At 41.0% G+C, this 12,697-nt stretch overlaps 2 protein-coding genes across 4 annotated transcripts; one reads left to right on the top strand and one right to left on the bottom strand.

Moving 5' to 3' along the window:
• Positions 1-32: 32 nt before the first annotated feature.
• Positions 33-5,274, top strand: eif2b5 (eukaryotic translation initiation factor 2B, subunit 5 epsilon). The gene is made up of 16 exons (XM_034887107.1): positions 33-256; positions 514-638; positions 714-899; positions 998-1,175; positions 1,260-1,340; positions 1,421-1,498; positions 1,587-1,899; positions 1,998-2,143; positions 2,284-2,428; positions 2,509-2,610; positions 2,721-2,822; positions 2,987-3,077; positions 3,174-3,297; positions 3,379-3,504; positions 3,801-3,911; positions 4,982-5,274. Exons 1-16 carry the CDS (start codon positions 98-100, stop codon positions 5,042-5,044), a joined length of 2,130 nt encoding a protein of 709 aa, XP_034742998.1. The 5' UTR covers positions 33-97; the 3' UTR covers positions 5,045-5,274.
• A 410-nt stretch (positions 5,275-5,684) lies between these two features.
• LOC117953791 (mitochondrial ubiquitin ligase activator of nfkb 1-A) lies at positions 5,685-7,835 on the bottom strand. 3 transcript variants are annotated; one of them, XM_034887113.1, is made up of 5 exons: positions 7,730-7,835; positions 7,468-7,586; positions 7,273-7,360; positions 7,063-7,183; positions 5,685-6,971 (listed from the first exon to the last, which is right to left on the bottom strand). In XM_034887113.1, the coding sequence occupies exons 2-5, from the start codon at positions 7,582-7,584 to the stop codon at positions 6,473-6,475; spliced, it is 825 nt and encodes a 274-aa protein (XP_034743004.1). In that variant the 5' UTR covers positions 7,585-7,586; positions 7,730-7,835; the 3' UTR covers positions 5,685-6,472. The 3 variants fall into 3 exon arrangements, with proteins under 3 accessions (XP_034743004.1, XP_034743005.1, XP_034743006.1); XM_034887114.1 differs by having other exon boundaries at positions 7,468-7,592; XM_034887115.1 differs by having other exon boundaries at positions 7,762-7,781.
• Between the last annotated feature and the right edge of the window lie 4,862 nt (positions 7,836-12,697).

Genomic DNA, 12,697 nt, shown 5'->3' on the forward strand with positions numbered 1-12,697 from the left:
CCGTTGGGTTCACTACAACGACCAAAAAAAGATTGTCCCGCTGCAGCCACCGTACATGTGTCTGACGACAGAGCTGGTTAGCACTTGGGAGTAAAACATGGCCGGTAGAGGAGGAAAACAGAGTCGTTCGGGCTCCAGCCTATCAGGTAGAAAATGTGCTGATGAGCAGGAAGAAGAGGAGCATCCGCTGCAGGCTGTTTTAGTTGCTGACAGCTTCAACCGGAGGTTTTTCCCGGTGACCAAAGACCAGCCAAGGGTAGGCACCGAGCTAAGCTAACGGGAGCGCTAATGGTAGCTAGCTAATGCCCATGCTGTAAACAGTGACAGGGCTGCTCTGACACTCGTAAAACCATTTTAACAACACGCAACTTTAAATATATTTTTAAGCTGTTGTTTTTGTTTAATAGTGTTTGGGTGATGTTACTTGTATTCAATGTCCAAAGTGACGCTGTAGCTACAGTTAACGTTAGCTAGCTAGCTACTTCACTCATGACATCTGTCACACAATGACAGGCTTTGCTGCCGCTGGGTAATGTTGCCATGATCGACTACACCCTGGAGTTCCTCACTTCCACTGGGGTGCAGGAAACATTCGTCTTCTGCTGCTGGATGGCCAGTAAAATCAAGGAACACTTGCTGTAAGTTTCACTCATTCTGTGGATTGTACACATTGGTCTCAATGAAAGATTTTGACCTGTCCCTGTGTCTTACAGCAAGTCAAAGTGGTGTCGACCCACCTCTCCAAACACAGTCCACATCATCACCTCAGAGATGTACCGCTCCCTAGGGGATGTGCTCAGGGATGTTGATGCAAAGTCCCTTTTGCGCTCCGACTTTGTGTTGGTCTACGGAGATGTGGTATCGAATATTGACATCACTCAGGCATTGCACGAGCACAGGTAAGAGAAATATAGTCAGAAAAAAATGACATCATGAGGTGTCCTTTGACTGTGTTGCTCTAATATGGTACTACATGTGTCATTTTGTTCATGCACAGGCATCGTCGCAAGATGGAGAAGAACATCTCGGTGATGACCATGATCTTCAAGGAATCATCGCCAGGTCACAGGTCCCGCTGTGAGGAAGATGATGTCATCGTCGCTATAGACAGCAAGAGCCAGCGGATTTTACACTATCAGAAGACACAGGGGCTGAAGAAGCTACAGTTCCCCATGGTAGGAGGCTCACATTTTTATCATATCTTTAATTTACTCGGGCTTTGGATTGATTATTAATCGTCGTTACTGTATGTTTTCCAGAACATTTTTCACTGTGCAAGTGATGAGTTTGAAATCCGACACGACCTCCTGGACTGTCACATCAGTATCTGCTCCCCACAGGTTAGTTAGTAGTATAGACAGGAGCTATTCTCACTATTATCACTATTAGTGATTGTGGTAACACAAGTTTAATTTTTCAGGTTGCTGAGCTCTTTACTGACAATTTTGACTACCAGACTAGGAATGACTTTGTCAGAGGGATGTTGGTCAATGAAGAGGTATTGTGCAGCCATAGTTTAATTTTATAGACGTTTTCATCATGTTATGCTACTGATTCAGTGCATCATTCATTGTATTTCTGTTTAGATTATGGGCAACCAGATACACATGCATGCCACCACGGATGGCTACGGTGTCCGGGTGTCCAACCTTCTCATGTACGATTCGGTGTCGTCGGACCTCGTGCGGCGATGGGTGTACCCGCTGACTCCAGAGGCGAACTTCATTGACCAGAAGGGACGAAGCTGCACGTATTCTCGCCACAACGTCTACCGAGGGTCTGGCGTCAGCTTGGGCCACGGCAGCCAGATGGTGGAAAACGTTCTCATTGGCTGTGACACTAGCATTGGTGCTAACTGTTACATATATAACAGTGTCATCGGTAACAATTGCACCATAGGTGAGCTCTCTGAGAGCATTTTTTTTTTTTTTTGAAAAGTAAGAATATCTAAGTACGTTATAAAAGTGGTGTTAACAGTTGCTTTTTTATCACAACAGGTGACAATGTAACCCTAGACCATGCCTACATCTGGAATAATGTTCACATTGCCAGCAACGTGGTGATCAGCCAGTCTTTGGTCTGCGACAAGGTTGAGGTCAAAGAAGGGGTGAAGCTAAACAAACAGTGTGTTCTGGCGTATAACGTAAGCAACACATATTATCATCATGTATTCTTTATTGTAATGCTGATAGATCAAATTAGCGAGTTAGGAGAGCTGCTGTTCATGTTAAAGCCCATATTATCTCGACCTTCTCACTTAATTTGCTGGGAACTGTTTCATAGGTGGTGATTGGACAAAACATGTCTCTACCTGAAGGCACCGTGGTGTCCATGCACCTTCCAGAGGAGGAGGAGGAGGAGGATGATGATGAATTCCTGAGTGACAATGCCCAGGTTGGTCACAGCAAAGACAAAACCAAACTGAAAGGTGTGTATTGTGTGTACTGACGCATACATGAGTAAACGAAATGCTTACACGTTTGTGGTAAAGAGCCATCTGTCCTCTAGTGTTTAACCCAGCAGAGGTTGGAGCAGGGGGAAAAGGCTACATCTGGAAGACTAGCAGTCTGGATGACACAGAGGATGAAGAGTTGTTGCACTGTCTCTGGGGTAGGATAGCAGCATGGCTGGCTTGTTTAGTTCAATATAGTGAAACTGCCATTTCCCATAATGACATAGTCCATGTTCCAACAACCTGGCTTTTGTCTCTCATGCAACAGGTTTGGTGTTGAACCCTGACCCTGAGAGTGAAAGTGAGGACAGTGAGCCTGATGATCCTGATGACCCAGTGATCCCCTCCCCCGAGATGGATGATGTCAAAGGTGAGTTTCACCTATCTGCCCCCTACTGGCCAAAGAGATACGAAACCAACAACAAGACCATATTACTGCATTTATCTGTTTAAAATCTTCTTTACAGTTAGATGATCTAATGGCCTTTTCATTTTTTTTTTTTTAATGCATGAGTTTGGTCTGTTCATGTGTAGTCTTCCAGATGGAGGTGCTGGGGACTCTGCAGAGAGGTTTGGAGGAAAACATCAGCTTTGACAATCTTGTACTTGAGATCAACTCTCTGAAGTGAGTAGGAACTTCAAATACCCCGCAATTCTATGGCTCTATTTCAAAGTGATTTGTTTTTTGCACATTCAGATTTGCCACACTCTTTCCCTTCAGGTACGCTTACAACATCACTCTGAAGGAGGTGATGCAGATTTTAACCAGAGTGGTGCTGGAGTATCCTTTCCAGCAGCAGGGCCCACAGCTTACCCCATCACAGTACGTTACTCTGCTCGAACCGGTAAGAATGTGGTGGTGTTTCTTTAACTAAACGTTCATGTGTAGACACAATAGATTTAAAGAGTCTTTGTTCTCTTCTCAGTTATTAAAGAAATGGGCACCGGTGTTTAAGAACTATGTGAAGAGAGCACAGGACCATCTAGACTGTCTGTCTGCCTTTGAGGAACACTTCCTGGAGCAGAAGAGTCACTGGGCTGCCATGTTCAAGGTCAGGACCAATTGACATTGCCATGTACACTTAGTAATCTGCTGAATCCAGTACAGGTTAAACCACGGGTTAACAAGAAAAGATGTTAGTCTTCGAACATCAGGGACCATGTAATCCTGCAGGTTACTCTGCATTCATCCTGGAAGATACCTGGTGCTGAAGAGTGTGTGTGTGTGTGTGTGTGTGTGTGTGTGTGTGTGTGTGTGTGTGTGTGTGTGTGTGTGTGTGTGTGTGTGTGTTTTTCTTTCTTTCTTTCTTTCTTTCTTTCTTTCTTTCTTTCTCCCTCCCTCATCCAGGTCCTGATGAGCATGTACCAGCTGGAGATCCTGGAGGAGGAAATGATACTGCGTTGGTTCTCCCAGGGAGGCACCACCGACATGAGCAAGCAGCTACGCAAGAACCAGGGGGTAGGTACAGGCTGAGTTGGGTCACACAGGACACTAGTTATGATATCATTTCACAATTATCATGTAAAGGGTTGAAGTTTGGATGATGAGATGATGTGTTACCAGCTGGCGCCAGCACAATAGATGTAATCCAGTACAGAGAATTGGGAACATTACGTTGGTGTTAAATACGATAAAGAGAAAATCAAATATCCTGATATTCTTGCCAAATACCTTGATGTCGACGATATTGTATGGTTGACTATTGGTGCTTTAAAAAAATGTTATTTACACAATGAGATTTTTGATAAAGATTCTCCAGAAATGATTTGATTAATTTGTGGGTAAAGGTAAATAATAGAACAGCTAGAACAGTCTGGTAAGTTCAGAACATTACATCACTTTACTTTAATGCAGCCTGTAAAGATGACACTTACCATATTACAATATATCCAGAATTTAAGACAATATCTAGTCTCATATCGCATTATTGATATATTGAACAGCCCTAGCTTATTGTTCCTTTCCTTGAAGCATTGCTTATAACCTGGCATGTTTATTTACGTAGCACCCTTCACCAAGGCAATTCATTCTTTCAATGTTTTTTATATAGGGAATAAAACGTAGATGAAGCTAGAATTTAGCTGAATCAAGTTAATAGAAAGGAACAAAAATACCTTTCTTTGTATGGAGGACCAAACCCGACTTGCAAGGGAAAAAGAAAAAACTGTTAAATTAAAGAGAAAAAAAGACATCAATCACAAACGTGGGATTTTCAAATAATCATCCTTTTTTTCTACAATTTAATATATTGAATCTAAATATTAAAGGGAATAACATAACACTGTAATAAAACAGTGATTGGTATGACTTATGATCTTGTTTTGCAAAGAGGAGTGTGTTCACTCTTCTGACCTGTCCATCAGCCGCGGGCCTGCTCTGTATTTGATAAAATCCACAACGCCCTCATTATTTACATATAAATTACATCACAAACCATTTTGCAAGTAAACATTTTTCAAATGACTTTAATGTAGTAGCAATTGTGAGTTGTGTTTCACACAACCCTCTCTTATACATTTCTTCAACAGCTTCAAAAGTTCATCCAATGGTTGGAGGAGGCTGAGGAGTTTTCAGAGGAGGAAGGGAAATAATGAGAACTCAGAGGACAAAGATGAAAAACTTGAACATTGTTGTGTGAATAAAGAGATTCCGGCTATTGGTTTTACCCTCCACAGTGGATTTCTGCCACTTACATCCATCAAAATATCTTCTGTACAGTTGAAGCTCATTCTTTTCATCATAGTGCCACGTCATGTAAGGGCTGTGTGTTATGAACATCAATATCCAAATAAAGAAGAAAGACCCTCAGACTGCTTGAAAATGTATCTCACTTTTCTGTCAACAACGGAATAAGTTAACAGTTTAAGGTTTTAAAAAAGTGTTTTATTAAATACAAAGACCACATAACTTAAAAAAAAAAAAGTGTACAGTGTTCTTTTTTTTGTATAGATACTGAACAGAGACTGCAGGTTATAAAACAAAGCAATAAAACAATGATCTAGGAGGTAGATTATTCTGATAGATTCAGTACAAATACTCTTAAATTGGATATTAATTCCATCCTGTTGGACATGACTTGAAAGTGGGAGCGAGAAAAGATATGAATTTCTTTCATCAGGTTTGCAGTTAAAATCAAGCAATCAAAAGTGAAAGTAAAAGATTGTGAAAAGAATTGATTACACAACATAACTCACTTGAGCTAAAACAAAATTTCATTACAAAAATAAAATGTTCCCTTGCCAAAGTAGCTTTAAATTTCCAAAATCCAGCATTGAAGGCCTGCTCCTCAGGTGATCAATCAATTGCAATGCCTATAATAATGACCCAATAACCGCTAAATAAATCAGAGATACTGTAGCCTAGAGGCAATATCAGGTTTCAAGCCAACTTGTCATAGCTTGAGATGCTACTGTACACCAGTAGACCTACCAGGAATGTATCTTGTACCAAGGCTCCATTCATCTACAGTACAAACTCTTTTAGGCCTATAGACCTTATTATTGTCTTTATCAGACTAAAGTGCCCTACTCTGCCAGCACTCGCATCACGAGGTGTAGGATTTAGATAGATAGAAACTAACATTTTTGGCAAGTGATTAAACATCTTTAGTTTGAGTGGTCCATGCAATCAGAACATTGGATAAAACAATTCAACTAAATATTTAATACAATAGCATTAGAAATCAACAGTTTAGAAAATACATAATAAACTTTGGTTTTGTCTAATTGTAATCTAAAATTGTGGTTGCTACCTTTCGTAAAGAAAGTTTCTTTTTGTATTTTCTAATTTAATCCTCTTTCTAAAACATGGGGCTTTCTACGTGTCTAATGTTGCATCCAATACTGTTGTATTTTGCCCCTCACATTTTTATAACCTTGCAATATGGCAAGTGACAAATAATGTTAGCATCAAGGTAGTGCCATGAAATCTAAAATAAAACACCTGAGGCAGTAATGGGGCAACCAAAAAGCTGTGACACAGCTTTTTAAGGCCCTTAACCCTGCAGTATCCACACGTCTTCAAGCCTTCTTTGACCCGTCATCCTGTTTTCCCACCAAGCAGTAAATGACCTTGGCTAGAAGCGAAGCCCCTGTGATGCCAGTAACAGCAGTCAGCGTCTTCCACATGCTGACTGATCTCTCGTGCCTGTCCATGAAGCTCCTGTAGTCAGTGGGCACCAGGATGAACTTGCGGCCATTCTGCGGGGCCTGCAGCCTCATCACCTGGCCCCCCTCCAGCACCACCTCACCGAAACCAGTCAGAGTGCTCCCCACACGCAGCAGCTCCTCGCTCTCCTCCATCGCAACTGGTTTCTCCCCGCTGAGGCCCTGCATCACTAAATCCCCCGAGCCCTCCTCAGCACGTCTTACTTTGAAATAAACCCTGTCCAGGTAGCACCCAGAGGCCTCCAGAGGGTTTTGAATCTTCACGTACAAGTCCGTGAAGAAGGCTCCAGGGCTGACCAGACTGAAAGGCACAGAGTTGTTGGTTTCTTTTCTGTTCACTGTCCGAGAATTCCTGCAAAAGTATTTATGTTGTTACAAGGCTAGTTGCTTGACAACTAAATTGACACTTTTGGTGTTATTTAGTTTTAGTAGAATAAATGTACCATGTCTTGGTGAAAGAGTTCCAGTATTTCCAGTGTTCCTCGACTGCTATCCTCTGAATCACACCGGAGCATCGTGGGACAAACTGGCTGGCCAGAGGCTCCCCATCCGCCTGGACCAGACCTTCAAACAGACATGACGGAAACTATCAAATACCTGTGATTGATCCCATACAAAACTGCATTTACTCAAATGTTCACTGTAGTTTGTACCTTCTACAGCAACATACTGAAGTCGCTTGTGGGGAGATGCTCTTAGTACTCTGACCAAATGCTGATCTGGTTTGAAAATGGGGATTTCCTAAAATGAAGAAGTAAAGCTTTAAGATTAGCATTTTAAAAATCATTCCGAGACCAGAGATGTGTTTAATGCTTAAAAAGGACGTAGACAATGTTGAGGCTTCTTGCCTTCAGCTTTTCCAACTCTTTTTTCTTTTCTTGGTATAGATGATAGAATAGGCCAGAGAAGGCAAAGCTGGACCCGACACCAATCAAAACCAGCGGGTTTACAGGAAAATCACCCATATCTGTAGCTTATAAGGAAGGGGTAAGGTCAACATAAGTCACATTACTGTAGGCTTAACGTTACACACAGTAATCAGTGCAGAAGTACATCGGTTGCTGGGAAGGCAAATTACAGATAAAGACCAGATAAGTGGAAAAAACGTACCTGTTAAACTAGCAGGTAAAACTCGGACACACCTGCAGTTTGGTCACGAAAATGAAAACAGAAGTTGTTGGTTTGCTCTGGTTGAGTTTCATTTCCTGCTTTGTCAACGTTGCTTCATGTTTCATCAGCCAATAGGAAATGAGCAACGTTTTTTTTATGAGATTTTTGCCCACCAGGTGGCCGCAGTGTCCTGGTTGAAACCATAGACTGTTCAATATACAGTCTATGGTTAGACTGAAACATCTCTTACTTTCTTGCACACTTTAATTGACACTTTTTAGTTTAACATTCAGTGTAATTAGCTAGCAATGTGTTAAAACAAGTAGTCCTTTGGATGTCAGTAGGCTACTTGAGCTCTATTTGATATTAAGCCCGCACTCTCTTAAAACCAGTGGTGGAAGATACCATATAATCATGTTCCGAAGCAAAAGTAGCAATACAGCACTATAAAAATACTTCATTACAAGTAGAAGCTCATATTTTAGTGTTTAAAAACACACACATACACACAGTAAAAGTACAACAGTGTTGGCAAGCAAATGCACTTAAAGTTGCAGAAGTGAAATCATTCAGAATGAGTACTTGTGGCGCTATTCTTTCACTTTTACTTGTAACAGAGTATTTTTACACTGTGGTATTTTGCCCTCTGAGTACTTCTTCGACCACTGCAAAAAGCACTATGTACAATGTGTCTGAGTCAGCCATGTCTCTTTGAGAAGACCACTCTTACTTTAATTTCCAGTTTAATATGTAACTTGTTGCCATGGTGTTATCCTGATTAATCTTGCCTTGTCTCTGAAGGATTTAGTTATGAAAGCGATGATTTACAGGCTGAGTCATGCTGCATTTACAGTATGTAGACTGTAACAGGTTACATGCGTCTATGAGATGTGAGCAGTAGCAAAGAGGATGTGCCCTTCTATTATTATAATGACTTTTTCGCAGCCTGAAGATATCAATTCATCCAGTGTTTCACAAGATAAGAGAAATGTAAAAAAGATTATACCAGAGTGGTATTTCTTTTTCTTTTCTCATGTTATCCATCTCATGACCTCTCAGATTTGACCCTGCAGAGTTCAAGATCACCTAAGTAAACTCAACACTGAAGCATCTAATCCTCTGATTTTGTCTTTACTGGAAGTTGCCATCATTGGACACCATAATACCTACACCCGTGCATCATAAAGTAAACATGTAAACACAGACTTTCCCAGCTTCCTTTTTCTCTTCCTCTCTATGTGTCCTGAATAGCTGATTCTTGGCAAACAAAGTTTGACTGTGTATACACACCTGTTTTACATGTATGGTCATAAATTCTCCTGTCATTTGTATAATTTGTTCCCCTGTTGTTTCCATCCTATTTTCCCCAAGCTGTGAAATAAAATGTGAAAGAATTGTTGAATAATTCACAGTACATACCACCAGAGCTGACTTGATTCAGGCATTCATTCCTTGTCTGTCCTTGACTGCTCACTGAAAGCAAAATGGCATTCAGTTCTAAATGATGACGTCAGATTCCTTATTGTTGAAACACCTTTCACTCAAACCCTCAAACGTGTGCAACCTTGGTGTAGCCTCTCCAACCATGCATGGAACAAACTCCTCTATTGACACTGACGACACCAACAGCCTCCTATCTCTGTGGAGAAATGCAATTGCTTCATGAATGGATTAATGCGATACGATGCGAAATACATCATGACAAAATGATGAATAATCTTTGGTTGATGAATAGTTGTTATTCTTATTTCATCCTACTTTCTGACAAACCCTTTGGCCTTTCCTCTCACTGATGAGTGAAAGCGGACAAAAGACACACTGCTTCAGAGCAGCCTGGATGTTTATGCCAAACTATTTCTCTGCACTATTTCCCAACTGTATGAATTAATTTAAGACGACGGAGAAGGAGTGGCAGAGAAGCTGTAGTTATCCACATATAGTGAATACTTAACACAGATGTCTGCATTCATGTTTTGCACATCAGAAGCCCATTGACATAGAAAACTCTGTGGCTATGAAAATGGGAGGTCTAGAGCTCAGAAACACAGGTAGACACTTCTTATCGTGTTGGAGAGGTTTGTGTGTCTCTATGAACCTGAGGGCTGTGTTGTCTGGAGCTGTGTGCTCAAGGTAGGGTCTCCCATGGCAAAGTGGTCTCAGGTGAGGGGCCAAACAAAGAATGGTTCAAAACCCTATGAGTGGGCGAGGCAGAGAGGGTGTGACCCTGCCCGGAGGAAGCCCGGGGCCCCCGTCTGGAGCCAGGCCTAGACATGGGTCCCGGGCCTGGTTTTCCAGGGAGCCCTGCCAGGAACAGTCCGAAGAAGCTACGTAGCACCTTTCTCTCCGTCCCATGGGCCCACCACCTGTGGGAGAAACCGCTGGGGTCGGATGCGCTGCCACATGGGTGACAGCGAAGGTCAGGGGCCTCGATGGACCAAACCCGGGCGGTAGAGGCTGGCTCTGGGGACGTGGAACATCTCCTCTCTGTGGGGGAAGGACCCGGAACAATTACCAACAATAATTAATTTCCACATTCATTTTGAGCAATTAAGTCTTCTATGTTCTATGTTTCCAGTGTCACAATCTAAAAAAGATGAGAGAGAAATTGCTTATCCTCTTTGGAAGCAAAGATCATCTTTATTACAGAGGGTTGTGAAAAACGTGTTCCTAAGATTTCCATGTCTTTTCTGATTAGCACCTCAGATGGAGGTGCTAAATGAATATTGTTTTAAGTATCAAATGCTCAATCAACAGTGAACTGCACAAAACCCGTAGTCATAAACTGTGCATTTATACAACTGGTCAGGACTTCCGGACAGATGTGATGTCCAAAGTACACCACACATATGTGTTAAAATTTCTGCTACAGTGCCGTCACAGTCATTCCCCGGCTGCAATGATGGTGCAACGAACCCCGTGAGCGCAGATGCAAAAGACCTGGGCTTTTTCGGAAGGGGGGTTTGAAGACACAGGTGCTGAGTGTAGCGTTTTAGACAGAAGGCGAATACAGCTGTATTCAGACAGACAGTATGACAAAAGTAATGTATTTTTACATTAAAGCATGTAAACATGTTCCAGTAGAAACCCAAAATGCCAGTATAAACCTAGACATGAGTATGATTTGGGACTTTTAAAACACCGCCGCCAACTGAGAAAGTAGTAAACATGGTGGTGTCAAATGTCAGCTGCAATGACACATAAGTAACAGAATCATTTTCTTATTTGGATTATTTATTTCTGTCATTAAACAAAGATATTCTGGAATTTTATGTGATTGTATATTATCATAGACAATGTTAAAATACTTCATATTAGAAGTAAGGAAGTGTTCACACCGATAGGCACCAGAAAACAACACAATAAGCACAAGAAACTAAAGGTGGAACGGAGAGTTATGTCCTGAAATTCTACAATATTCATCCATCAGAACTTAAAAGCTCAAACATTTACTTTCATTTCATATGAAGGTTATTCTGACATCCATCAGAGCTTTCATAAGCCTCGGTGAGTCACTCGCTCGTAGTAAAACCAGACCAGTAAAACACAAGGTAAAGCACATGCTGCCACTACAGGAGTCAGTGCGTGGGGAAACAAGGATCGGTTCTGTGGATTGTTTTCAGTTACGTGTTTTCAACATGGTTGGAAGTAAATGACGCAATTCTCATCTCGTCACACCATGCACACTGACAATGAGCAACCATCTGAAAACAGACAAACACTCTGCATTTCCACATTGCTGGACATTCTAGAGAAAGCAGTCATTTTATCAGTCTTCACACACTTTTTTTTTATGAATTATTGCTCTATAACTCATCACATATGTGCACCATACATCATGCTCTAAGCAGTAGCATTATCTTATCTGAGAGCAGTTATTCAGCTATGACTGGCTCCATATCTGAGAGCCAATTGAGAAAAATGTTTTATTGCATGTAACTTCACAGTTCATGTGAATTTTACAGTATGGTCTTCAACACATAGACCACATAGGGTCTGAACCAACAATTTAAAAAAAACTTTATGGTTCTTGTGTGTATTTTGTTGGACTGTAAATGTAAATGCTGATGACCCAATTTATAAACACAGGCATGTTTGTGTTGCCTCAACTTCATGTCAGTTTTAGGGGATGTAGTTGTTGTAATGTTTCATTGGATTGGATTATATTGTAAGGTGTAACTATAATATTCTCCAGCCACCCTCTTTCAGGGACAGTGTCTTGAGAAACCCGGGCGGAAGTTGATTAAAAAGCAGAATAAAAAAATGTAGTTTTGAAATTGGTCTTAATACCTTAATTAAAAATTAGGAAAATCCAACCTTTTAAGGACACCAATTTTTTTTGTGAATGAATGCTGTATTGTAAATAAATAAATGTTCTTCCTTAAAATGCAGGGGGCATGTAAGTATGCACAACCCTATGTTAAATTCCCATAGAAGCGGGCAAATATTTATTTCATGGATCCAGGATACTATGCATCCTGATAAAGTTCCCGTGGCCTTTAGAATTAAACCAACCCCCCATCATCACATACCCTTCACCATACCCAGAGACTGGCATGGTTTTATTTCAGTTAGCTTAATAGCTGGTTTGATTTTCATTGAGAGATGATCTCATGGAAATTTCCCCATGCCTATCTCTAGGTATGATGAAGGGTATGTGATGATGGGGGGCTATTTTAATTCTAAGGCCAAGGGAACTTTATCAGGATGCATAGTATCCTGGATCCATGAAATAACTTGCCTTCAACAATGAACATCTTTCTGCCTCTATGGGAATTTAACATAGGGGTGTGTAAACAGTACTTATGCCCGCTGTGTTTTGAGGAAGAACACTTATTTATTTACAATACATTATCCATTCACAAAGAAAATTGGTATTTTTCTACATTTTTTGAATTAAGGCATTGAGATCGTTTTCCAAAAGTTTTTTTTTTCATTCCTCTTTTTAATCAACTATAGAATGGGTGTTAA

The sequence above is a fragment of the Etheostoma cragini genome, chromosome 12 (assembly GCF_013103735.1).
Source record: "Etheostoma cragini isolate CJK2018 chromosome 12, CSU_Ecrag_1.0, whole genome shotgun sequence".
Classification (NCBI taxonomy): domain Eukaryota; kingdom Metazoa; phylum Chordata; class Actinopteri; order Perciformes; family Percidae; genus Etheostoma; species Etheostoma cragini.

Excerpts from the sequence above, each read along its gene's own strand:
- eif2b5 (XM_034887107.1), top strand. The coding sequence starts at position 98 with ATGGCCGGTAGAGGAGGAAAACAGAGTCGTTCGGGCTCCAGCCTATCA. Across the intron at positions 639-713 it reads AAAATCAAGGAACACTTGCT|CAAGTCAAAGTGGTGTCGAC; the intron begins GTAAGTTTCACT and ends TGTGTCTTACAG. Across the intron at positions 2,823-2,986 it reads CGAGATGGATGATGTCAAAG|TCTTCCAGATGGAGGTGCTG; the intron begins GTGAGTTTCACC and ends GTTCATGTGTAG.
- LOC117953791 (XM_034887113.1), bottom strand. The coding sequence starts at position 7,584 with ATGGGTGATTTTCCTGTAAACCCGCTGGTTTTGATTGGTGTCGGGTCC. Across the intron at positions 7,361-7,467 it reads AAGAGTTGGAAAAGCTGAAG|GAAATCCCCATTTTCAAACC; the intron begins GCAAGAAGCCTC and ends TCTTCATTTTAG. Across the intron at positions 7,184-7,272 it reads TCAGTATGTTGCTGTAGAAG|GTCTGGTCCAGGCGGATGGG; the intron begins GTACAAACTACA and ends GTCTGTTTGAAG.